This window comes from Thalassophryne amazonica, chromosome 16 (assembly GCF_902500255.1).
Source record: "Thalassophryne amazonica chromosome 16, fThaAma1.1, whole genome shotgun sequence".
In the NCBI taxonomy this organism is placed as follows: Eukaryota; Metazoa; Chordata; class Actinopteri; order Batrachoidiformes; family Batrachoididae; genus Thalassophryne; species Thalassophryne amazonica.
The window spans coordinates 44,989,841-45,017,131 of record NC_047118.1 but is presented as its reverse complement, the minus strand read 5'-3'; the positions used below and the strand labels follow the sequence as shown (position 1 = coordinate 45,017,131).

Genomic DNA, 27,291 nt, shown 5'->3' with positions numbered 1-27,291 from the left:
CCGTGCCAGTTTTGCAGGTTTTCCCACCTACAAAGAATGGAGAGTTCTGTCATTTTTATCGTAGGTACACTTCAACTGTGAGAGACAGAAGCTAAAAAAAATCCAGTAAATCACATTGTATGATTTTTAAATAATTAATTTGCATTTTATTGCATGAAATAAGTATTTGACCCCCTAGAAAAACAGAGCTTAACAATTGGTACAGAAACATTTGTTTGCCATTACAGAGGTCAGACGTTTACATTTCCTGTAGTTTTTGACCAAGTTTTCATACACTGCAACAGGGATTTTGGTCCACTCCTCCTGGACATGTGCTGGCTTGAGCAGGGGGACCTTGCTGCGCTGCAGGATTTTAAACCCTAACAGCATCATGTGTTACTAATGTAATCTTTGTGACTGTGGTCCCAGCTCTCTTCAGGTCATTGATGTAGTTCTGAGCTTTCTCAGAATCATCCTTACCCTAACCCTAACCCACAAAGTGAGATCTTGTATGGAATCCCAGACCGAGGAGACTGACAGTCATCTTGTGTTTCTTCCACTTTCTAATAAATGATCATAACAGTTGTTGTCTTCTACCAAGCTGCTTGCCTGTTGTCCTGTAGTCCATCCCAGCCTTGTGCAGGTCTACAGTTTTGTCCCTGGTGTTCTTACACACCTCTTTGGTCTTGGCTATGGTGGACAGGTTGGAGTGTGATTGATTGAGTGTGTGAACAGGTGTCTTTTATACAGGTGTCTTTTATACAGGTAACAAGTTCAAACAGGTGCAATTAATACAGAAAGAGTAAAGAGTGCAAAATAAGAGGGCTTCTTAAAGAAAAATGAACAGGTCTGTGTGAGCTAGAATTCTTGCTGGTTGGTAGGGGGTCAAATACTTATTTTATGCAATAAAATGCAAATTAATTATTTAAAAATCATACAATGTTATTTTCTGGATTTTTTTTTTATTTTTTTTTATTTATTTTTTTTTAGATTCTGCCTCTCACAGTTGAAGTGTACCTACGATAAAAAAATACAAACCTCTCCATTCTTTGTAGTTGGGAAAACCTGCAAAACTGACAGGGGTCAAATACTTATTTTCCCCACTGTGTATATTGCCTCTTCCTAATTTTGTGTCAATTGATACTTTGATATTTTTTAATGGGGAAACATGAAGAAAAGCAATGCTTATTTATTTCTATATTTGGGGTTTTCATTAGCTTTGAGTGTTTTTCCTGTGTCACACATCTGTCCCGTCTGCTGCACTTCCTGTGTTATTTTGAAATCTCTCATCTCTTGTGCGTTGTCATGGCTTTCTTCCTGTGTCTCCACAGGTGCGTCTCATCAGAGTAATTATGTTCTTGTATATTTAACGTCTCTCTCCTCATGTGTCCAGTGTTTGATTGTCTCCTTGCACTATGCAGCGCTTTCCCATATTCCCTGTTTGCTTCCCTGGTGTTCGATCTCTGCTTTCTGTCCCTGGTTGGGAGTTCTAACCTGCCCCTTCAGGCACTGGTACACTGACTGCCCTTCTGGGTCCATCCCTTTGCCTGTCTTACAGACTTGAGAGCCTGCCTGTGTCCCCACCATGGTTCCTACTGAATTGCCATGCCAGCATTGTGTTACAACTGCTTCTGGAGAACTGAACTATATCGAACACCATTTAAACCATCTACCTGAATTGCTTCCTGTGAAGGGATCCTGGGTTGTGCCGAGTGTCTCACACATAAAAATGTCTCACCATAAAAATAATTACACTTTCAATTAAAATAAATGTCAAAAGTATATAATAATAATAGTCCAAATTACAAGAATACACAAATATAAAACCTCCCGAGCAGGAAAACAAAATGAACATAAAACATTTTAATTAAACATTTCATAAAGCATGAAATAAAATAAATGAACATTTGTACCAATGTACAGCTTTTTAGTTTAACACTTCTTAATATACCTTTTACTTAACCCTCTGGGGTCCAAGGGCATTTTTTGTACAGTCCACTCGCCTGGCATAAATGTTTTATTATTGCTGTTAACAGCTCTCTCTGCGTCAAACAATCAAGTTTTATGTCTCTTTTTTTCAGGACAACCTGTACTTTCATAATATATATACTTTTGTTGTGTTTTATAAGTGTAATAAAGGTTTACAATCAAAACTAAGGAAGGAAAAAATAAAGCGAAAAATAATGTTCCACATACATTTATTAAAACACACAGCAAACTATAATAAACAACGGTTTTGACACTTTATAAAGGTAATTTGAGGTCTTGTGTGAAAGACTGTACAACAAAAAGGTTCAAACAATAAACACAAATGCACATTTTGAGCAATATATACAAAATGGTCTATGCGTTTTTTTGTCTTCATGGTAAAAGAAACAGAGTTATCCAGTAACATTCACATGCAAACTAGTGGAGCAATCCTGATAGTTACACACTCTTTGTTTGAGCACGTGAGATTGTCATCAGAGGCTCTCCGTCTACTCCGTCTGCTTTCAGTGATCGCTGTGCGTAATGGCGCAGGGCGTATTTGGAGCCCAATAGTATGTACTCATTGGAGCACCCAGGGGGCTATTCAAACGGGCCAACTAGTAACATATCACTCCTGAAAACGATCTTTGGCTTTTCACATGAGGATAATCTGCCCTATGATTGGATTTTGGAAAACCATGTGACAGTGAACCAATTCTGATTGGACACTCACATTGCGCATGTCATCACACAGCTTCTATTAGGAGTTCAAAGATGGCCGATGTGTTGTGAAAGTGTAGGAACACAGACCCACAACAGGGGGCGCTAAATGAACGGATAATGGATAAGCCAAACAGTAACAATTAATGTTGTGAAGTGCACAACGGAATACAGACAAACACAGTTTTGGTACCACAGACAATTAAATGTTGAGTGACGTGTGGGCAGGCTGAGGATAGGAAACGTCCGTCTAGAAACCGGGCGGATCCCACACAGCCTTCACCGCCAACGGATCTGAAGAACACCGGAGCCGCCAAGTCCTGGAGCCCCAGGTGGCCACCGTCCTCCAGCTGTCAGACGGGTACTGCTGGCAGAGAACAGAAACAGTTTAGATGAGTGTGAGTTCGCACACTCAGTAATTCCACCGTCTATGTTCTTTTGGGAGGGAGCACCTCCACCTCCAATCACACACTCGTGCAGCTCCTGTCTAACCACTTATCTGGTTGGAGTGTGAAGCAAAGTTGTCGCTGATCACACCAAACGCCAATTCCCCAGATAAGGCAACACCACAGGAAAACGGCTGCAAAAAGAGTTCAGACTATTTGTCAGAGTTGAGTCAGCAGAGAAATTACCTCCAAGGTAGCTGATTTCTCGGCGGGGAGGTGGAGTTGCAGCCCGGCCTTTATGGTGGTGGTGGTACGATGTGAATGAGTGACAGCTGGTGCTGATGACGAGTGACAGCTGTCACTCCCGGTTGCTATGACGCCCTCGTGCTTGAAGCCCGCACTTCAAGCAGGGCGCCATCTGGTGGTGGTGGGCCAGCAAGTACCTCCTCTTCAGCGGCCACACAACAGGACACCCCCCCCTCAACGGGCGCCTCCTGGGCGCCCGACCAGGCTGTCAGGGTGCTGCCGGTAGAAGTCGGCCAGGAGGGCCGGGTCCAGGATGAAGCTCTTCTTCACCCAGGAGCGTTCTTCGGGTGAATACCCCTCCCAGTCCACCAAATACTGGAACCCCCGGCCCTTCCGACGGACGTCCAGGAGCCAGCGCACAGTCCAAGCCGGCTCCCCGTCAATGATCCGGGCAGGCGGCGGCGCCGGTCCGGGGGCACAGAGGGGAGAGGAGTGGCAGGGTTTGAGTCTTGACACATGAAAAACCGGATTGGCTGGCTTCACTGCGGCTGGGCTGAGGACTTTTAGGATGGTGAAGGGTCCGATATATCTGTCCTTTAGTTTTTGGGATTCCACTTGTAGGGGAATGTCTTTAGTGGATAGCCAAACCGCCTGCCCGGGCTGATACGTAGGGGCCGGGGCATGCCGGCGGTCTGCATGGGCCTTGGCCTCGTCCGGGCTTTGAGCAGGGCAGAGCGGGCGGTACGCCACACCCGACGGCACCTTCTCAGATGGGCCTGGACCGAGGGCACCCCGACCTCTCCCTCCACCAACGGAAATAATGGGGGCTGGTACCCCAAACATATCTCGAATGGGGAGAGGCCGGTGGCAGATGATACTTGGCTATTATGAGCATACTTGATCCAGGCCAGATGGTCACTCCAGGCCGTCGGGTGCGTGGAGGTCACGCAGCGGAGGACCTGCTCCAACTCCTGATTCATCCGCTCTGCCTGCCCATTCGTCTGGGGGTGGTACCCGGACGAGAGGCTTACTGTGGCCCCCAGTTCCCTGCAGAAACTCCTCCAGACCTGGGAGGAGAACTGGGGACCACGATCTGAGACAATGTCCGATGGAATCCCATGCAGACGCATGACATGGTGGACCAGGAGGTCTGCAGTCTCCTGGGCCATCGGGAACTTCGGGAAGGCCACGAAGTGGGCCACCTTGGAGAACCGGTCCACTATCGTGAGGATGGTTGTCTTGCCCTGGGACAGCAGGAGGCCCGTGACGAAGTCCAGGCCGATGTGAGACCAGGGGCGATGAGGCATGGGCAAAGGCTGGAGGAGACCCTGGGTTCTTTGGTGGTCCGCTTTGCCCCCTGGCGCAGGTGGTGCAGGCATGGATGTACTCCCGGACGTCGGCTTCCAGAGACGCCGTAAGCTTCAGGGGATGGTGGGGGGGTTCGTTGAATGACCAGCGGAATGTCTGTCTCAGGCCTCCGGTCAGCGGGAGGAGGTGCTGCAGCAGCGCCCTGAGCCTGCGCTTCCACCCGGGCGGTGAGAGCCTCCATCCTCCGATTGAGAATCACATTCTGCTCGGTGACTAAGTCCAGCCGAGCAGTGAAAGCGGTCAAGATTTGCTGCAGCTCACCTAACATGCCTCCTGCTGACGCCTGTTCACCTCGCTCTTCCATTGGCTGTTCAAGCGATGGTTGACGCCCCTCGGGATCCATGACACTGGCCGAGAAATCCTGTTGTGAAAGTGTAGGAACACGGACCCACAACAGGGGGCTCTAAATGAACGGACAATGGATAACCCAAACAGTAACAATTTAATGTTGTGAAGTGCACAACGAAATACAGACAAACACAGTTTTGGTACCACAGACAATTAAATGTTGAGTGACGTGTGGGCAGGCTTGAGGATAGGAGACGTCCGTCTAGAACTGAGCCGGATCCCACACAGCCTTCACCGCCAACGGATCTGAAGAACACCGGAGCCGCCAAGTCCTGGAGCCCCAGGTGGCCACCGTCTCCAGCTGTCAGACCAGGTACTGCTGGCAGAGAACAGAAACAGTTTAGATGAGTGTGAGTTCGCACACTCAGTAATTCCACCGTCTGTGTTCTTTTGGGAGGGAGCACCTCCACCTCCAATCACACACTCGTGCAGCTCCTGTCTAACCACTTATCTGGTTGGAGTGTGAAGCGAAGCCGTCGCTGATCACACCAAACGCCAATTCCCCAGATAAGGCAACACCACAGGAAAACGGCTGCAAAAAGAGTTCAGACTATTTGTCAGCGTTGAGTCAGCAGAGGAATTACCTCCAAGGTAGCTGATTTCTCGGCGGGGAGGTGGAGTTGCAGTCCGGCCTTTATGGTGGTGGTGGTATGATGTGAATGAGTGACAGCTGGTGCTGATGACGGGTGACAGCTGTCACTCCCGGTTGCTATGACGCCCTTGTGCTTGAAGCCCGCACTTCAAGCAGGGCGCCATCTGGTGGTGGTGGGCCAGCAGTACCTCCTCTTCAGCGGCCCACACAACACGATAGCTGAATCAAAAGTCCGCGGAGTTAACCTTTCAGCAAAAAAAAAAAGTAAGTTTCTATCTCATATCATTAAAAAGTTATTTAGAATTTAGTAAAGCTTGGTCTTAGCCATCATATACGATGGCGTCGGCCCCAGAGGTTTAATGTTTTGTTTGCTGTTTTGTTTTTAGTTACACATTCTGCTTTCTATATTTCTCCAGAACTACAAAATGCACTGAAAATTCATGGCTAGAGCACTACCTAGTGGCTATAATGTATACAGTTTTAATGCTCAGGCATTTCTGTGCCACCTCAGAGTGTACGCTATCAAAATGCTCCCCCCACCCCCACGAAGAATGTTCTGGATCCACCAGTGTACATTTCAGGTATGAAGTGGTGGTAGTCGTAACCCCTTCTAGGCCTTTATATCCCATCAATGGGAAAGTTCAGTTTTATTTGTGAGATACTGACAAGCCAAAATGAGGCAGGAAGTAAGTTCTAACAGACCCAAGGTCCTTTGGTGGAGGCACTTATCTCCAGATACCACGGAGTGTCTACTACTACACATGGGCGGAGAAGCAGGTTGGGGAAGGTTACTTCTGCAGCCAAGATGGCACCATTTAGCCTTTTTTGGACTGGTATAGTGCAAGGACACAAGACAGCCTGAAGCACACATCTGGAATTGAACCCAGGTTGGTGGTCCAACTCCTACCCCACAAAGCCACAGTATTATGTACTACATCAGTAAGTACATTTTGTGATGATGATAGAGAATTTGACCTTGTTGTCACCTTTAGCCTTGGGATATTGGGAGCTTGTGACCAGGTTCAATTGTCTGGTTACTCTGGAAAATCATGAAGCTACCCTTCGGCAGCGTCTTTCAGCCCCAAGTTCCTGCCAGTGTGCAGATGAGCGCCGCCTAAAGTGCGGTGTGAATGTGAGGCATCACTGTAAAGCGCTTTGAACATCTGCTTCACATAAAGCACCAAAGAAATAAACCCCATTCATTAAGTAAATCCCTTCAGCTGCTCCCTTGTTTGCACTCAAGGTCACCACAGCAGAGTCAAGGTGCATTTGCATGTTGAATTGGCACAAGTTTTACACTGGATGCCTTTCCTGACACAACTCCACAGTGCACAGAGAAATGTGGCAGGGGTGGGATTTGAACCGGAAACCTTCCACACTGAAACCAAGAGCATTAACCACTTGGCCACCACCCCTGCAAATAAGTCCCATTCAGTAACAAGAGAAAATACTGGTGGCGCTTTGCTGCCATCTGCTGTTTCAGAAGCATTAATGACATACCTTCATGGAACTGTGATTGATTCAATATTTTCTGGTTTTCTGAGATTTATGAAATGATCTAGTTGCCTCAGTGTAAATAAAGCAGACTGACAAGCAGTTTTCTCAGCAGTGTGCACAAAGTGTCTTACAGTTTCTGACCAAGGAGAAGCGTGCAGAAAGAAAAAGGGAGACATGGCAAAACAGACCAATTTATTAATCAGAAGCAAAAGACTTCATTAATCCCGATCGAAAATACTTGTGTTACAACTGCACAAAATAGACACGAAGAGCAGCATATATCAAAAGAATAATCATATAATAAGAAAACAAAATAGAAGATAAACAGCCAAATAAGACTATATATACTTTTATCACTCATGGTTAGTGGTTGGGTGAAGCCATTTATTGTCAAACAACTGTGTTTACTCTTTTTAAATCATAATGACAACAGAAACTACCTAAATGACCCTGATCAAAAGTTTACATACCCCCGTTCTTATTACAGTGGTTTGCCCCCTTTAACATCAATGACAGCTTGGAGTCTTTTGTGGACGAGGCTCTCTGATGGTGAAGCTGACACTGAATATGTCTTGGACTTTATTTTCATCAATTACAAAGAAATACAAACAGTATGACACTCTATGGTAAATCTGCATGGAGTAGACAATTCTCAAAAACTGAATGACTGACTGTGCAAGAAGGAGAAGAGTGAGGAAAGCCACCAAGACACCCAGACAACCCAGAAGAAATTATAGGCTTATGTGGCTGTGATTGGAGAAATTGTGCACAGTGCATGTTTTGCATTTTGTATCACCAGTTATACAGCTTCATGATGAAGTGGTATAGAGGAGGATTTTCTTAAAAAGAAGACCAGAAAGTTTAGCTACAAATTGCCAGAAGGTACATCTGAGATGCAAGCCTGGATTTGATCTGTTCTGGTGAAAGAAAACCCTTCTCCACTCTACTCCAGTATCAAGCTAATGAGTTAAAAATGTCTTTTAACTGGAGAAGGAAATATTATTATTATTGGTAGTAGTAGTAGTAGTAGTAGTATAATTATTATTATTGTCTTTTGACTTTCATGCCTTATTCTCGGTATTAATTTCGTGTATCACTATTTTATTATTTTTGAATCAACGATATTGCACTGTTTTCTCTCTGGAATGCCAAATAGGTCAAACCAAAAAAAATGATTATTTTTAAATTGAATCTTCCGACAACACCTGAACGCAGCACAGGCTGTGACCCGGATGGGGTTCCGTTCAACTTTATATCCCATAATTCCTTTCTCCGCCTTCCTCTTTCTAACCCGCAGCGATGTCAAAGAGAGGTAGAATACTATCCTCGTTTAATCCACATTCATCTGTTCTTTTCTGTCCTGCATCTGTGTTAGAAACGCCCATTGTCTGTTTTAGGATGTCCCCAAAGACATGTCTTTGTAGTTGATGTTATGATTGCTGGATGTGTTTAGCATTTCTGTACCGTACCGTTCAGCTGTTAGCTGGCGGAAACCATGACGCTTAGCTTTGGCATTAGCTGAAATAACACATTTCAGAGCCGCTGTTAAATTCAGACAATTCGTGCTGAGTCCCCTGCCAAAGTTAAACTTGAGGTCGTGCGTTTTAAGCGTTTCTCAAAGTGTAGTTTTAGTCGTGGACAGAGAAGGCAACTTCTTAATGCTAATGTGCTTCAGGTTGTTGTGAATCGTGTTTTATTGGTCCCGAACTTATTTTGAAAACCCTTATAATTAAGTCATCTAGTCTAACTGTCGAAAATATAAATTACTAATTAGACTACGCGATGTATCTGAATGCTAACATCGTTACTTTTAACTCTGCTATTATGTTGTAGAACAGGTTGACCATTTCAGCTTCTCATTTGTCTTCTGTTTAAATTCATTTTTGTCTCGCTTGTATTTACAAATCAGGACAGAAACTGTACATGCACTGAGAAGTTGCAGAATACCTGCAGTTTTTACATACAAAGATTAAGCTTGATAGCATTTTTAAAGTTACTGATACAGTGTGCATTATTTTGACATCATGCAGTAAGCTGTTTGACAACTACTCGCCAGAAATAACAAAACATGAAAATAACTTTTTATGGCATATAGGTTACCAGACAACATGGTGTAACACAAAATACTTGATTGGACAAGTGTTATTCCAAGCATATGCACATCTGATATCTTGAAAAACAACTGTACTCTTTGTAAGCTATTCTTTTTACCTTTAGTAAAGTTGGCAGCACCTGATTACTATGTAGGTCATGTGGCTGCTAGCACACCTTTCATTCTTCATACACACTTTTGGGAATTTGTCAGTACAATCACCTGCATGGGGTTGAGCCATCTCTAGAGTTTACATTATAGATAAACCTTGATCAGAAATCACCCAGGTAGAATTGATACTTTAAACTTTGTTTTTATTAGGACGTGGTGGATCATCTGGAGCAAGTTCCGCATCTCATTGGGTCTCCCAGTGGGAGCGGTCATCAACTGCGCTGACAACACAGGTATGCCCCAAATCTATTGGCTCGGGGAAGATCTGAGGCAATGTTCCTTGTTAGATAGACCATTAGAACTGTGGACTAATAACAAACGGGCTGTGCCCCTTCCAAAAGCACTTGCTTTGTCTGCTCAGTGGCTGGTGAGTTGTCGTAGAAGGGAATATTATGCTCTTCGCTGTGGGTGAGATGGCAGCGCCTTACTGTGGTTGACTTATCTCAATCAGTGACGGGACAGTCCAAAGAAATTATCATAGTTTGATATTCTGAAATCATAAACTGAAAGTAGTAGTAGTCATTCAGAAACCTGTGCAATTTATGAAGTAAAAATAATTATGTAGGAGACTTTGATGACCTGCTTCCTGATTTTGTCCTTATATATTCTTCTGATTTCACCTTTTCTTTCTCTGTCTCCCATGTTTTGTTGTTTATTTTTCTTGCCCTGCCAGGTGCCAAGAACCTGTACATCATCTCTGTGAAGGGCATCAAGGGACGTCTGAACCGTCTGCCTGCTGCATGAGTGGGTGATATGGTCATGGCCACAGTGAAGAAAGGCAAACCAGAGCTCAGGAAGAAGGTTGAGTTAAAATTGATGTGCACAGGTTAGGAAATGTTTGTGATTACTGCACCAAAGATCTAGGGTTTTGTTTGTTTCAGAGTGTTATATATGCAGTCTCATAATGTAGCACATCGTGAAGGAAACAAAGCTTTATTGTCTGAGAACAGCAGATTTAGCTTATCTGATATAGAGATGGGATCTGTGCAGGCCAGGGGGCTACATTCGGAACCTGCGTCAGTGTGTACGTGTGTGGTGTGTGTGTGTGTGTGTGTGTGTGTGTGTGTGTGGTGTGTGTGTGTGGTGTGTGGGTGTGTGTGTGTGGGTGTGTGTGTGTGTGTGTGTGTGTGTGTATGATATATATATTAGACCTCGACTGGTATATCGGTTACACATGGTATCAGCTGATATAATACTTTTGAATATAAATGAATATATATATATATATATAATGTATATATGTATGTCTTTTTCTCCCCATTGAGAATCGAACGTCGGTCTCCCGCATGATGGGCGTGGATACTTATCACTATATTAATGAGGAGTTAGCAATGAGCACAGAGTCACAGAACATCAATTACACAGCAGCTGCCGTAAGCATAGCCCCAACATTTTTGGTTACGGCTTCTTTAACTACAACCACTTTATTTTACCGAACAAACAGTGCAGAAAAAAAAAACATTAGCTGTTTGTAAATGCTGTCATTTCATAGTTTGTCTATCAGGATGCACCACTGCATTTACAGTGCATAGCTGGGACCCCCATTGCCCTTTGGCCATATTAGCAGCAACAAGAGACAGGCAAAGCAACCAACTACAACTCATTTTCAGTCAGACTGGGTGTTTTACAGTGTCACAAGGCATGTGGTCACTATGCTTCCAACTAGGTGTGGCCAAAATTGACAAGTCTATTCTATGCATATACTGAGCAATGATATATGTTGGTTGTTTGCCATTTTCATAGTGAAAGTAAAGTTCATGTTTGTATTGTGAAGTGTTACGGATCATTGACTTTTTAATGTATGTATGTATCGGTATGGGAAATTATTGACTCAATAATATTGATATTGGGCACTATAGTCTCATTTGAGGGTGGGCATTAAAAGGGTTAAATGAAAGAGTACATGATGCAAAAATTGTACTTCCGGGGACATTTGTCATTATTCTCATTAAATCTTGCTAAAATGTGCCAACACAGCCTCTCCCATTTGCCTCGTCTTCCCTTCTCTGCTGGGAAGCAGAAAAAAAAACTGCACTTTTCACGACTGCTTCAGTGATTGCAGCTGAAAACAAAACAGTGCACCATCTTTCCGTGTGAAGTGATGCTGTATTTGTGTTGCGCACTGGCAGGCTGTCCCCAAAAGTGGTCAAATCCCGTGACATGGACACTCCCACAGTTGACTGGATCAAAGTGGTTGAGGATATTTTTATAATGGAGAAGCTAACATTCATTCTTAAGCTTGAACAAAATAAACTTGAAAGTTACTGGGAAGCTTGGACAAATTATCTGGCAACTTATAGGTAAGATGCTGGTTAAAGTGATAAACCTCCCGAGTTCCTGACTCCACTCACCTGGTTTGTTTTTTGTTTTTATTGTAATGACTACATTACTATTAGTCACTGTTATATATGTAGGCAGAAAACTATCCTTATTTATTCCATTAAAATGTAATAACTAGGTTGATGTTGCTTCCTCCCGCCTTTTTTTTTTTTTTTTTTTTTTTTGTCTTATTACTCCATGATAAGGTATTGTTTGCATAAGAAAATATGGTTGAAGGAATGTGCACAGGGAGTAGATACATTCATTATTACTATGTCAGTCACTGTTATTTGCTAATTGTCATTACTATTTTTAATCTCTCTCTCCTTGGATACTTAAATTTGTTACCAATTTAGGTATAAATATGTCTATATGAGCGTATCATGATGGAGAGTGTAGATCCCCTTGTAAGGATGGTCTTGACATTTTTATTTCTCCATTTATATACTTATTTGTTTGCTTTCCTTTGTGTCATGCTCAAGTATTACACAGTTTGGTTGCATACACAATCTGCAAATTCTATAATGTTAACATGGTATAATTGTTGTAATGGTTTAAAATATGATTGCCATAAATACTGTTGAACATACAACCCCTGGCAAAAATTATGGAATCACCGACCTCGGAGGATGTTCATTCAGTTGTTTAATTTTGTAGAAAAAAAGCAGATCACAGACATGATACAAAACTAAAGTCATTTCAAATGGCAACTTTCTGGCTTTAAGAAACACTATAAGAAATCAGGAAAAAAATTGTGGCAGTCAGTAACGGTTACTTTTTTAGACCAAGCAGAGGGAAAAAAATATGGAATCGCTCAATTCTGAGGAAAAATTGTGGAATCATGAAAAACAAAAGAACGCTCCAACACATCACTAGTATTTTGTTGCACCATCTCTGGCTTTTATAACAGCTTGCAATCTCTGAGGCATGGACTTAATGAGTGACAAACAGTACTCTTCATCAATCTGGCTCCAACTTTCTCTGATTGCTGTTGCCAGATCAGCTTTGCAGGTTGGAGCCTTGTCATGGACCATTTTCTTCAACTTCCACCAAAGATTTTCAATTGGATTAAGATCCGGACTATTTGCAGGCCATGACATTGACCTTATGTGTCTTTTTGCAAGGAATGTTTTCAGTTTTTGCTCTATGGCAAGATGCATTATCATCTTGCAAAATGATTTCATCATCCCCAAACATCCTTTCAATTGATGGGATAAGAAAAGTGTCCAATATATCAATGTAAACTTGTGCATTTATTGATGATGTAATGACAGCCATCTCCCTAGTTCCTTTACCTGACATGCAGCCCCATATCATCAATGACTGTGGAAATTTACATGTTCTCTTCAGGCAGTCATCTTTATAAATCTCATTGGAAAGGCACCAAACAAAAGTTCCAGCATCATCACCTGCCCAATGCAGATTGAGATTCATCACTGAATATGACTTTCATTCAGTCATCCACAGTTGTTTTTCCTTAGCCCATTGTAACCTTGTTTTTTCTGTTTAGGTGTTAATGATGGCTTTCTTTTAGCTTTTCTGTATGTAAATCCCATTTCCTTTAGGCGGTTTCTTACAGTCAGTCACAGACGTTGACTCTAGTTTCCTCCCATTCGTTCATTTGTTTTGTTGTGCATTTTCGATTGTTGAGACATATTGCTTTACGTTTTCTGTCTTGACGCTTTGATGTCTTCCTTGGTCTACCAGTATGTTTGCCTTTAACAACCTTCCCATGTATTTGGTCCAGAGTTTACACACAGCTGACTGTGAACAACCAACATCTTTTGCAACATTGCGTGATGATTTACCCTCTTTTAAGAGTTTGATAATCCTCTCCTTTGTTTCAATTGACATCTCTCGTGTTGGAGCCATGATTTATGTCAGTCCACTTGGTGCAACAGCTCTCCAAGGTGTGATCACTCCTTTTTAGATGCAGACTAACGAGCAGATCTGATTTGATGCAGGTGTTAGGTTTGGGGATGAAAATTTACAGGGTGATTCCATAATTTATTCCTCAGAATTGAGTGAGTCCATATTTTTTTCCCCTCTGCTTGGTCTAAAAAAGTAACCGTTACTGACTGCCACAATTTTTTTCCCTGATTTCTTATAGTGTTTCTTAAAGCCAGAAAGTTGCCATTTGAAATGACTTTAGTTTTGTGTCATGTCTGTGATCTGCTTTTTTTCTACAAAATTAAACAACTGAATGAACATCCTCCGAGGCTGGTGATTCCATAATTTTTGCCAGGGGTTGTAATTGGCCCTTTATCCGTATAAATTCTGTTCTTAGTCTACTTGTTCTTCTGCAGCTGTATGGCCAGAAAATTACACTGAGCTAAATTAGGTTCAGTATATTTATATAGCCACTAGATTTGTGTGTGTGTGTGTGTGTTCTCCAAAAGTCAGGACACCTGTTAACCCCAAGACAGGTTTGTGCACAGGCTAATCTGTTCTTCCTTCCCTGTGTCCACAGTGCATCCTGCGGTTGTAATACGACAGCGAAAGTCATATCGACGAAAAGACGGCGTTTTTCTCTACTTTGAAGATAATGCAGGTGTCATAGTAAACAATAAAGGAGAAATGAAAGGTAGGTTTGATTGGATGCTGCAGGAGGATAATTATTGGGCAAAATGTCAACTATCAATGTACAATAACACTTAAATAATTCACTGAAGTGATTGAAATGATTCATTAGATATTCATGCTGTTTGTGGGTTTTAAATCAGGTGTAGAATTAAGAGGAGCGAGGAGATTATTTGTAGACCTGAAACAAATCCTTGGGTAATGAAAAGTTTTCTGTCTTTTGTTGAGAGAACTGAGTGAGTGCATTAATGGTTTTCACTGACACTGAGAAATGTTGTGTTTTGACTTAGCTGGAACATGGGGGGGACAGCTCATGCTACAGTGATTCTCAGAACAGCTGTCTTTAAATTGGAAAGGCTAATGTACTGAACCAAAATGGCCAAAGACCTAAATTTTTGAATCACTTTTCACTGTTTGTAGATTTGATAATACTTTATTTGTTCAGGCATGTGAGAACTGTGCATTTTTGCGCATTTATGCATTTTTAAATTTCTGACAGTGTTTTGCGTGAGATATCAGTCTGTTTTGAAAGTGAACATTGGGTGTCGTGAAAAACAATTTACGACAATCATGTATATACAGTGCTACCGTAAATGGGCGTGACTTCCTGTAAAGTGGTCTAACTAAAAAACAAAACCTTGCCTTGTAATCGTGCCACTTGTGTGCTCTGCTGTGAGAGTGACTGTATGAAGATAAAGCAGTTAGAGGTCCCTCTTGCCAAAATGCCCATCTTTTTGTGTGTGTGTCTGTGTGTCTGTCTGTGTTGTTCCTAGCGTACAGCCTTCTGGCACGGGTGGTGGCCAAGTGGTCCGTGCTCTCCGTTTCAGTGTGGAAGGTTCCCAGTATCGCCGACCGAACGGTCCTCTCTTAAAAAAAAAAAAAAAAAAAATGGTCCGCTCTGCCCTCACCACGCATGCATCTGACACTGACTCTAACACCCAAAGTGATCAAAGGGAATAATGTGATTAACCGTCAGATGACAAACTAAAACCTCTTAAATCATTATAAATTCAGCATGTCTGAGTCAGATGTGCTGCTGTGGCGCTCTGATCGCTCCCCCATTTTTATTAGGAAATAATGCTGAATTTATGTGGAAATGGTTGTTGTACAAAAGCTTCAGATATCTGTCGCAGAGATAGATGATCAATCAATCAATCAACTTTTTTCTTATATAGCGCCAAATCACAACAAACAGTTGCCCCAAGGCGCTCCATATTGTAAGGCAAGGCCATACAATAATTATGAAAAACCCCAACGGTCAAAACGACCCCCTATGAGCAAGCACTTGGCCACAGTGGGAAGGAAAAACTCCCTTTTAACAGGAAGAAACCTCCAGCAGAACCAGGCTCAGGGAGGGGCAGTCTTCTGCTGAGACTGGTTGGGGCTGAGGGAAAAAACCAGGAAAAAGACATGCCGTGAAGGGGGGCAGAAATCGATCACTAATGATTAAATGCAGAGTGATGCATACGGAGCAAAAATAGAAAGAAACAGTGCATCATGGGAACTCCACCACAATCTACATCTAAAGCAGCATAACCAAGGGATGGTCCAGGGTCACCCGATCCAGCCCTAACTATAAGCCTTAGCGAAAAGGAAAGTTTTAAGCCTAAAAGTAGAGAGGGTATCTGTCTCCCTGATCTGAATTGGGAGCTGGTTCCACAGGAGAGGAGCCTGAAAGCTGAAGGCTCTGCCTCCCATTCTACTCTTACAAACCCTAGGAACTACAAGTAAGCCCGCAGTCTGAGAGCGAAGCGCTCTAATGGGGTAATATGGTACTACGAGGTCCCTAAGATAAGATGGGACCTGATTATTCAAAACCTTATAAGTAAGAAGAAGAATTTTAAATTCTATTCTAGAATTAACAGGAAGCCAATGAAGAGAGGCCAACACGGGTGAGATATGCTCTCTCCTGCTAGTCCCCGTCAGTACTCTAGCTGCAGCATTCTGAACCACTGAAGGCTTTGAATTACAATAGTCCAGGCTAGAGGAAATAAATGCATGAATGACTGGAGTGCAGTTTGAAGAAGAAACAAGGTGATAATCAGTGAATTGCTGGTGATGCCCCAAAATGACGCATGCATAGTGAAGGCAGCGGACCGATTTTTAGCGGGGGGGGGTGCCACATTTCTACATGTAATGTGGAGTTGCATCAGGAAGGGCATCCAGTGTAAAACCTATGCCAAATCAATGTCCACCTTGGACAACAAAGGTCCACTCAAACGCTCTGTCCCAGCTTGGTTGCTCCACAGTGGTATGTTCTGAAGGATCTTTTACCAGTGGAAGGTGTCCATTGCAGTTGTGTGTTTTCATGTTGCTATGTCACAGTGGGTTGAGTCTTTGTACTTTATTTCCCACCCCCCTTCTGAAAGCACTTGCTTTGTCTGCTCGGTGGCTGGGTGAGTTGTCGTAGAAGGGAACATTGAACTCCTCACTGTGGGTGAGATGGCAGCGCCTCACTGTAGCTGTTTCGTCTCAATCAGTGAGGACACACTGGAACAAAACCAACCAATTTAAATTTGGGTACAAGGCTTTACAATGGTGTCCTGGTGTACCATAAGGCAGGATGAGCTTTTACTACTTTACACACCTGATTGGTTAACACTGGTGCATCTCAGCTCTTTGTTGGCTGAATACAGACTGAAGTAACTAGCTGTGAGTAGAGCAGGTAACGAGGTAAATGTGTAAACTAATCACTCTCCGTGAGCAAGATTAATAACATGGGACTTCAAAAACTAAGACAGCCTTAACTTTATTAAAACTTTTCCTAACTGCACCAAGCCTGTGAGTGATCTGCTCACTTTTGATAACTGCATCTTATGATAGAAATGTCTTTTGAAAACTGCTGTCAACAAAATATATTTGTGCCATTTTGGGCACAGACAGTAGAACTCTTAATGAACAGTTTTCCCCCAACCTTAAAATCCCACGTCATTATTATTATTAACATGTTCTTGACTGTAATTATCACTATATTCTGGTCATTTCATTTAATTTCTATAGGGAATGTTTAGCGTATGCTTCAGCCCTTCTAAAATGATTTCTTACAAGAAAACAACAAGGTGTCAATCTGTCTTGTGTTGACTTTGAATACTAACATGGTCAAAGGCTGAACAGTTCTACAATGAAAGCCTATGGGGCAAACTGAAAACCTGACATGAAACTGCTTCTTGTCACCACAGGAATAAGCAAAAATGTTTCTCGAAGTGTCTGGTAGCAACTACACATTGTACAGGCAGCAACATATTTTCTTTGAGCTTTTTTCCTGTTGTAAATCTAAGAACATGATCCTTGTATGGATTTGGTGGACTGAGGTGTCACCAGATGGGAAGAAGACCACACTAAGTCACTGCCTGTGTAGTTTGTAGTCTTCAAAATTTCTTTATTTACTGAGGTAAACGTGTACCTTCTTAATGATCCTTTCCAGACAATTCTTTATGGCATTTTCACATATTGCAGTGGTGACAAGAAGCTGATTGTTGGCTTGCCAATTGGCATTATAATTTTCAATACTGGACAGATTATCGGTTTTAGCCAGAGTTATAAAGGATTAAACTTTTTTTAAGAGCTTTGAAGTTCCCCTTTAAGACTGGCACAACTGGCACAGGCTTGATTATAAACTAGAGTATTACAAAATGGTATTGACTCAACATACTTTGCATCACAGTTTTTACTGTTGTTATTAATGTATTTATTTATTTATTTGTGTATAATGTGTTTATATGTTGCGCTCGTAACAGTCATGAATTATCTAAACTAATTGGAGTGGGGGAAGAAAGAAGCATTTGTTAAATATTAGGTTTTGGGGGTGATTTAATGTAAACGGGTAAACTTTTTTGTAGCACATTTGAAATAAAAATGGTCCTGTGCTTTCAGGTTCAGCCATCACGGGTCCAGTGGCCAAAGAGTGCGCTGACCTCTGGCCCAGGATTGCATCCAACGCCGGCAGCATAGCCTGAGCTGGGCCATGTCCCAACGTTCATTTTCAATAAACTGTTGTAAACTGTCAGTCTGTTCTCATTTGTACTTAATGTGGACACATTTCAAAGCCAATGTGGGGTTTGATGGTTTCAAAATACTAAAATTAATGCATTAGATCTGTGTTTTTGCATTTATATTCTGCTTTAATTCTTCTCTCTGAAAAAGTCAGTTTAGTATTTACAGATATAATGTAGTTTAAATGTTCAAATTCCACCTGGGACATGGGGTTTCGGTTATTGGCTGAACACAAACTGGCTCGAGAGTGTGAGCATGAAGTGCAGGATGGGTAATGACAATGAGCAGTGTGTAAACCTCATAACCGGGTGATTCTTAGACTACGGGCACTTATGTCCTTTGATCATATTGTATGAAAAACAGAAAAAGGGAAATTTCACACTTTTATAGTTATCTTTACAATGAACGTGTGTTAAGAAATTTGTTTTAGTAGTCTATGATGACTTTTTCACCTTTTTTCAGCATCATTATATGCAAATATTGATGTTTTGTGCTTGTCCCACACCCAGACTTTTGATCTTCAATGATAAAAATGAATGGTAAAGAAACGTTTTTTCTAATGTTTTAAAATATCTCTGAATAAAATATCAGTAAAACAATCAAAACATAATTGGGGTATTCAATGTCATACAACTGTTGTGATTTTTTTTTTAAACAAAATGTAGTTGTCCCACACTATTGCTGTAATTTCCACCACAACACTGTAATGTCCCTAAACAGTTTGTATGAAAGATTGTTTGGGTAGTTTCTATGGAGATAAACAGTGACATCAGAGCACATGTATATAGCGCCAAATCACAACAAACAGTTGCCCCAAGGCGCTTTATATTTTAAGGCAATGGTGTGGTGGAAATTACATTTACAAGGCCAATAGTGCCCGTAGTTAAAGAATCACCCAACCACTGATGCACAGTATTCTTCAGAAAGGCCACTAGAGGGCACACAAACTCCAAGTGATGAAGTCACTTGGGGGATACAGTGTGGAGCAGGTTGGCACTATTTTATTTAGTGTACTGTTAAGTTTACATACAATGCTGTTCTTCCTGTGTGACTCCCCTTATTTTACTGCTGACAATGATTTTCTGTTCTGATTGGCCGTCCCTGGCCTTGCTTGCTAACAGGCAAACTCCTTATTCAAACCCTAAGTATTACATGACCCTGTGACAGACTGGTGTCCAAGCCTTACATGCTGTCCCAGCAGTCATACACCACCACCCCGGAGCCTTGGAGTATGTGGGTATAAAATAGATGGATTAAACATCGCATCTTAATTTGTTTTGTTTTTTCTTTTCATGTTGCACCAATAATTTGCAAATGTATGTAAGATTCATACAGAAGTTTTTCTTTTGCTAAAATAACTTCAATTTAAATTTGTTAGTCCCGCTGTAATGTTCCCCAATATGTGGGTTTATAGAACCCTTCAAAGGAGTTTATGGAACAAAATTTGCAAACTTGAAGCTGTGTGGTTTCCAAACAATTTGTAAAAACTTGTCTGCTGTCAACACCAACTGATCTGCAGATTTTATTTATTTATTTATTTTTTTACTTTGAGGCACAGCTGCTCTGGAGGAAGAAATAATGAATTGTTTTAACCAAGACATCTTAGACCCTGTGCAGTTGTATTTGACATGTCTTTACTGTGAAAAAGCACTTATTCCCCTCTAATCTGGTCTTTTACCAACATTATAAAAAACTACAAACAAAAAATGGCAGCTCCATATTTACTGGAACCCGTTCTGAAGATGTCAGGCAGGTCAGACGAAAACCATAACTGTGACCATTTTTGCCTCTTGGAGGGAAAACCTGTAGTCTTAAAAATGATTTTTATTTATGGACTGAAGATTGGTGAATGTGAAGGTAAATTCCCTCATGTATATCCACACACTAGATGTGCATTACGAGTGTTTCTTAAATCTGACCTCTGCAGAGATGCTCCACATGGTCTTCTCTCCTACTGTGGGAGGTTTTACTCAGATTTGTGCCTGCAGGTCAGCTCTGCCTCAACCAAACAAAAACTTCCTCATGGTATCACATCCAGTCTTGGAAAGAAGGCCCTCCCGCCTCTCCCCCTGCCATACTCGTCTTCGGGTGGGTCGGTGTAGGTGCCGGGTGTCAGGCTGGGTTTGTGGCTGTGCTCGCAGGTGGCCTGTGGGTAGGTGTGCCACGTCCCGTCCCTGAAGGTGCAGTAGCACACTGTCCACTCGTCAATGTCCACACGCTCCCCAGCTGGGATTACCTGATTACCAGCAAAGCAGTTGGGTCCTAGAAGGACAAGTGAATATAGTTTGTTGTTGGAGTGGGGAGGAAGCTGAGAAACAATTACCAAACTCCTGCAGCAGGGGAACAAGAAATACAACTTGTTTGGTGCCAGCTCGGACGGAATTTGGCAGCAGTGCAACAAATGAGGTAGTGATGAAGCCCCCCTTGTGATACTTGTACAAAAATAATGTGTGGCTACAAACTAACTAAGATCAACAACTCAGCCATAAATAATCTTTCATCTTGTCATAATTACATGATCATGAATTAATGGGGTGTGTCCATAGTGTAAATAACCTGTTGTGCTTATGAAGAGATCACAAAGCATGAATAAATCCATCCTCCATACTTGCGTACTCCTCTTAACGGTCACAGGGGTGCTGGAGCCTATCCCAGCAGGAAGCATTAGTTGGGGTGCACCCTGCACAGGACACCAGCCTGTCGCAGGGCCACATATAGACAAACATGTTCACAGCTACACCTGTGGACAAATTTAAAGTTTCAATCCACCTAATCTGCATGTCTTTGGATGTGGGAGGAAGCTGGAGCACCTGGAGGGAACCCATGCAAACACAGGGAGAAGATGCAAACTCCACACAGAAAAGCTACAGGTGGGATTCGATCAATCGATCAATTTTTTCAATCAATTTTATTTATATAGCGCCAAATCACAACAAACAGTTGCCCCAAGGCGCTTTATATTGTAAGGCAAGGCCATACAATAATTACGTAAAAACCCCAACGGTCAAAACGACCCCCTGTGAGCAAGCACTTGGCGACAGTGGGAAGGAAAAACTCCCTTTTAACAGGAAGAAACCTCCAGCAGAACCAGGCTCAGGGAGGGGCAGTCTTCTGCTGGGACTGGTTGGGGCTGAGGGAGAGAACCAGGAAAAAGACATGCTGTGGAGGGGGGCAGAGATCAATCACTAATGATTAAATGCACAGTGGTGCATACAGAGCAAAAAGAGAAAGAAACACTCAGTGCATCATGGGAACCCCCCAGCAGTCTAAGTCTATAGCAGCATAACTAAGGGATGGTTCAGGGTCACCTGATCCAGCCCTAACTATAAGCTTTAGCAAAAAGGAAAGTTTTAAGCCTAATCTTAAAAGTAGAGAGGGTGTCTGTCTCCCTGATCTGAATTGGGAGCTGGTTCCACAGGAGAGGAGCCTGAAAGCTGAAGGCTCTCGATCCCATGACCTTCTTAGCTGTGGGGCAACACTACTAACCATTAAGCCACAGTGCTGCCCAGCATGGATAAAATTATCATTTAATTTCATATAACACCTAAATAGATCCTTGTCATTTAATTGGTGGTTTGTACGTCACGTGATATTGATCATTTGTCCCATTTGCAATTTTGGTTCCATAAGTTTTGCACCATTGCACGGCGCGACCACCTTAATGTAAAAACACGACATACTAGTATTGCGTTTCCATGCATGCAGCAATCAAGCATTGATGGACCGCGCGCTCACGCTAGCACTCGCGCAGCCTTTAACATAGTTTAAAAACAAACATGGCGAGGTTTGTTTTGGGGACAGACTGTGATTTAAACGAGCTCATAGACAGTGCTCATTCTTCTAACACAAAAAAATCCACTGCTGCACCGTAAGCCATCTGTAGGCATTTGCGCTATTCGCTGGGACATCTCCAGCTGACGTATAAGCACTGTCGGATGTAGAGCTCGACAAATTTATGTCGCATTTTTTCGCTGTACTGAGGAAAGCAGACGACAGTGTGTACCCGAAGAAGTCAACGTACGGCAACAGGTGCAGACTGCATCATCTTTTTTTTTTCTTTTTGACAGAAATTTTTTTGGATTGGATTGCTATTTAAAGTTCATGATGGGTTGTTTGGAACCTCTTGACCTCAAAGGACCAGTAACACCAAAATCTAAGTCTCTTTTCTCTGGTTTATATTAATTAATAAAATATCAAATGACAAGGATCTATTTTAGGTGTTATATAAAACAAATAATTGTTTGTTTGTTTGTTTTTTCATTTGTGCAATGGAAAGAATATTCTCATTGAATGGAACATTTCATCTTTCACCTCATGAAATATTCTTTCCATTGCACGTATAAACATTCATTATTTGTATAATAGTTGTCAGAAATTCAGGAATTTTTTGGCAGGCAGAACTTTGACCTCCCAGTATTAATGCATTAAAAAAAATGATTTTAAGAGTTTTGTGGTTCTTGAGGTTTAAGATGAGGAAAGTTTTTCCATTTGGAAAGCACAACTTACAGTTGTGAACCTGCGATCTAGGGCGGTGAAGTCGAGATCATTAGCAAAACACTTAATTTGGCTGCTTCAAATGCACAAGATGACAGGACCTCTGGAAACTTCACGATGCATTCATGTGCAGCTCTTAAAATCTGTCATTCTAAGTTTTTTAATCATTCGTAAAACTATTCAGTTCTACAGAGGCAGAATTTTAAACTTTAAGAAAATTATCAGCAAATTCCGTTTTGTACAGCATGTCCCCAACTACCTTTGAAGATATGCATGTTCTCTTATTGCAGCATTTTTTAAAATAAATGATGAAATTTCACTTAATATGCATATATTGCAAAATAACCATACTTTTAAAATTCCTTAGAATCAAGTAACTGCCATATTCTTGTACAGTTTGTCTTCCAACTACTTCTGATTTTCAAATTGTTTTACTGCAGGATTTCTTACTCACTCACTTACTCACTCACTTACTCATCTTCAACTGCTTTTCCAGGATTGGGTTGCGGGGGTAACAGCTCCAGCAGGGGACCCCAAACTTCCCTTTCCCGGGCCACAATAACCACTTCTGACTGGGGGATACTGAGGCATTTCCAGGTCAGATGTAATCTCTCCACCTAGTCCAGGGTCTTCCCCGGGGTCTCCTCCCACCTGGACATGCCTGGTAAAACTTCCCTCAGGAGGCACCCAGGGGGCATCCTTACCAGATGCCCAAACCACCTCAGCTGGCTTCTTTCAATGCAAAGGAGCAGTGACTCTACTTGAACTCCTTCACTTGGGGCAAGACCTCATTTCCTACCAGGAGTAAGCAATCCATCGGTTTCCTGCTAAGGACCATGGCCTCACATTTAGAGGTGCTGATCCTCATCCCAGCCGCTTCACACTCGGCTGTGATCTGACCCAGTGACTGCTGGAAGTCACCGGCCAATGAAGCCAACAGGACCACATCATCTGCAAAAAGCAGTGATGAGACCCTGAGCCCACCAAACTGAAGACCCTCCTCGCCCAAACTACGCCTCGATATCCTGTCCATGAATGTCACAAACGGGATTGGTGACAAGACACAGCCCTGGCGGAGGCCAACCCCCACCGGAAACAAGTCTGACTTACTAAAGAGAACCTAAATACAGCTCTCACTTTGTGAGTACACAGATTGGATGGCCCTGAGAAGTGACGCCCTCAGTCCACACTCCCACAGCAGCTCTCACAGTATCTCCCGGGGTACCCAATCATACGCCTTCTCCAAGTCCACAAAACAAATGTAGACTGGATGGGCATACTCCCAGGCCCCCTCCAGGATCCTTGTGAGAGTGACGAGCTCTTCAATTCGAGGTCAACAAGAAACAAAGTAGGAAATCGGGGCTTAAAGTGTTGTGCAGACGTCACTGTTTTAAGGCGTCAGTCCAAACACACACAGCGGCCTTGCAGACCTGCCGCCGGCCCACACTTACCGGATTTGCAGATTGGACAGCAGTGGTTGGGTTCATAGGTGGGGTTGACACAGTGCGGGGCGGGGCAGTTTGAAATGGTGCAGTACACCTCGTGGTTGGCCTCGCAGCGACATCGCTCACATCTGGACAACTAAACAGTTAAATAGAAAAAAACATGAAAAGTTTAAAAAAAATCCATAGACCGCATTTCCCATAAACCCTTGTCCCTGCATCACAGGAGGTTGAGACAAACACAGCTGACCTGGTTCTCGTGTCAATGATCTGATTGATTGCACTAGATAGGTTACATAATCACCTCATCAATATCTGTCCTCTCAGTCTGCAATGATGCACGCTGGCTGCAAACGCTGATGTCTGCATCAAACAGCAGCACGAAAAACAAACCTGACCCTGTTCATGCACCCGCCTGGGTTATAACTCATGTACGTGAGTCTGCAGATGTTCTACACACGGTAACTTGTGCCATCAATGACAAAGGATAGAGGGCATCACTTTAGTCCATCTGGATCCTAACATGCACTCTGACCCCGGATAAGTTCATCCAGGTCCAAATTATGTCCAGTGAAATGTTGTCAGGTCCTGCTCTGCTTTCACGTCTCAAGTTTGATAACTTCAATCAGTTCCGATCACATCTCAGTGCTTTTTTGTAGTTTTGGACAAGCTGGTGCAGATAATATCATTCGTCCATTTGTAATTCATTTGTGTCGATCAGATTCTCTGATTTTTGTCAAACTGAGTCTAAAACAGGAGCTCCAACAAGTACTGCTGTTGCCAACATTGTCTTCACAGTTGAACTGACTGTTTGTATGTTACACTAAGGTCAGGTCAGGTCTGGGAGAATGCCCTGGTGCCACGCATCACTGCTTTACCACACTACAGGTGTTAGATGGTAATCACCCAATCATAGAAAGTAGCCATCAATTCCCCGGTGTCAGGTAAAACATGGGCATCTCCGTCAGCCACTGGGGCCCTCAGCCGGAGTCACCTGCATGCTGGATTATTCCCAGAGAAATGCATCACATGGCAAAATGTCATGGCTGACGTTCCGTCACAATCCATAAGTGATATTCCTCATATGAGTCTTCCTAAGCAACCATTGATTTGACACAGTTGTTCCAGCAGTACAAGACCGGATCGCATTAAGACACTGGTTAGTGTCCAAGATTCACAACCATGCAGCAATACAGGAGCTCCAGGACTGCAAGGACTTGGACCATCGTTTGTCTGCAAAGATAACAGCACCAGACACCTCTGTTCAGTGATCTCATAACTCCATAAGCTTTTCCAAGGCGCCTCAAGGAACCAGAGATGCATGTCACTGCCGACATAAGTGATGTCTCTGCAAGTTCAATTCTTACACCGCATACAGATACACATCTGATGGCTGAACCCAGGAAGTCATTAAATCTTTGTGTTTATCCAGGACCATCTCAAACCCAAACACTGATTCCTCATTCAGCTTCTCAAGTGATGCAATCAGAGCATCCACTGATCCATTCATGATCATTTAATAAAGGACTAAATTATCAGCATAAATGAATAAAGTAAAATTAATTCACAAACCTAATTAGTAAAAGTATGCTACAAGTTACATAATTTCTTTAAAATCTTATAGCTGGTTGGTAGTTTGCTAAACAAAGTGCACTTTTGGCAAACATCATTAAACAAGTAAAAATGAGGTTTGACTATTAGTACTATTAAAGCCTGTGTGTTTTAAATACACAATAACTAGGTTTATGTATTTGCGTGATAATAAAAAAAAAAGCCACCAACTTTAACTGCGTCGTCCAAACATGGAGTTAAATGCGTAACTCTTAATGGCAGGCCGAAGTATTTTCTAATACTCGAGTATTTTGTGGTACTTCATTGAACTCACAGCAAGCGGATAGAAGGCAGCTCCTAGTTTTATCAGTTAATCCCATCCGTAATTTATCCAAATTCCAGCTAAGGAAAGACCCTGCAGTGGATGCGCGCTGTGCGTAATTCTGAAACCGCGCACTGTCACTGGGCCTCAGAGTACAAGTTCTAAATACTTTCTCACCCTGAATTCCTCCAGCAAGCGGTAGGTTCGGCCCCCGTACACGCACACTCTGGGCACAGCTTCGCACACCGGGCAGCACCTTTTGTATGTGATCCTCGTGCACCGGGGGTGAATTTTGGCACACTTGGGTCGGAAGCACACGGGGCCGTCCACGCTGCAGGTGCATGGGCACGCCGAGGGGCTCGGGTAATAAACCTCTCCGATGCCGTACACGAAGCCGTAGTCGTCGATGCACCACTTCCCCCTGTAATCCCCGAATTCGTAGTCCAAGTCGGTTTTGGAGGAGTACTCCGTGACGCTGCCCGGACCGAGCAGCAGGAGAACGAGCGCGCCGTGGATCATGGTTAACTGACACTGACCATGTGCGCGTTTGCTGCGCTCCGGTCAGCGTTTTTCTTTTCTGACTTTGGTGCGCGTCAACGGTGCGCGCAACGCGGCAGTTCATCGATGGCGTCAGTATTTATTTTACAACGAGAAGGTCCGCAGTTCAAAAACACACCCGGACCCCAATCTGTACGTCAGGAAGAACATGCGGATCTTGCGTAAAACTTGTGCCAAATGACCGGCGTGAAGTTAGACAGTAGTTCATTATTCAGACAGTAATTCGCGATGAAGCAGTTCTGGTTGTATTATGGGCAAAGAATGTTTTTAAAATGGAAATAAACATGCCCTGTTGAATTCTACCTTTAAAAAAATCCAAAATAAAACGATGATTTGGTTTTGATGCTAAAACCAAAAATACAACGACAGAATATGGAAAGCGTAAACAGACATATAATCATTTATTAGGCTTATGCTTTGAATTAAATCTGTCAACTCCTTACACCTCACTCTGGTCACAACTTTAAAAAAAAGTGCTGCAAAAACAACTATGAGAAGAACTGACAGTTACACATCAAAAAACAACTAGAAATAAAAGAATGACTGAAACAATTTAAATTTTAAAAAATAGTCAAGATGACAAGTGACTACTGTACAAATAATATTTTCAAAATTCTGATTTTCTGCGCTGAATAACTGTCCACATTTAAGAAGTAATAGCTTTT

At 42.5% G+C, this 27,291-nt stretch overlaps 2 protein-coding genes across 2 annotated transcripts; one reads left to right on the top strand and one right to left on the bottom strand.

Moving 5' to 3' along the window:
• Positions 1–8,388: 8,388 nt before the first annotated feature.
• On the top strand, positions 8,389–18,267 carry LOC117527224 (60S ribosomal protein L23-like). The gene is given in 6 exon segments (XM_034189444.1): positions 8,389–8,416; positions 9,518–9,535; positions 9,538–9,600; positions 10,041–10,169; positions 14,157–14,270; positions 18,140–18,267. Coding segments are annotated over 6 exon segments (420 nt in total). The 5' UTR covers positions 8,389–8,403; the 3' UTR covers positions 18,223–18,267.
• A 1,709-nt stretch (positions 18,268–19,976) lies between these two features.
• Positions 19,977–26,621, bottom strand: LOC117527223 (von Willebrand factor C domain-containing protein 2-like). The gene is made up of 3 exons (XM_034189443.1): positions 26,246–26,621; positions 24,205–24,334; positions 19,977–20,521 (listed from the first exon to the last, which is right to left on the bottom strand). Exons 1-3 carry the CDS (start codon positions 26,585–26,587, stop codon positions 20,280–20,282), a joined length of 714 nt encoding a protein of 237 aa, XP_034045334.1. The 5' UTR covers positions 26,588–26,621; the 3' UTR covers positions 19,977–20,279.
• Between the last annotated feature and the right edge of the window lie 670 nt (positions 26,622–27,291).

Coding starts and splice junctions, on each gene's coding strand:
- LOC117527223 (XM_034189443.1), bottom strand. CDS start 26,587: ATGATCCACGGCGCGCTCGTTCTCCTGCTGCTCGGTCCGGGCAGCGTC. Junction 24,335..26,245: donor GCTTGCTGGAGGAATTCAGG/GTGAGAAAGTAT, acceptor TTAACTGTTTAG/TTGTCCAGATGTGAGCGATG. Junction 20,522..24,204: donor CTGTCCAATCTGCAAATCCG/GTAAGTGTGGGC, acceptor TTGTCCTTCTAG/GACCCAACTGCTTTGCTGGT.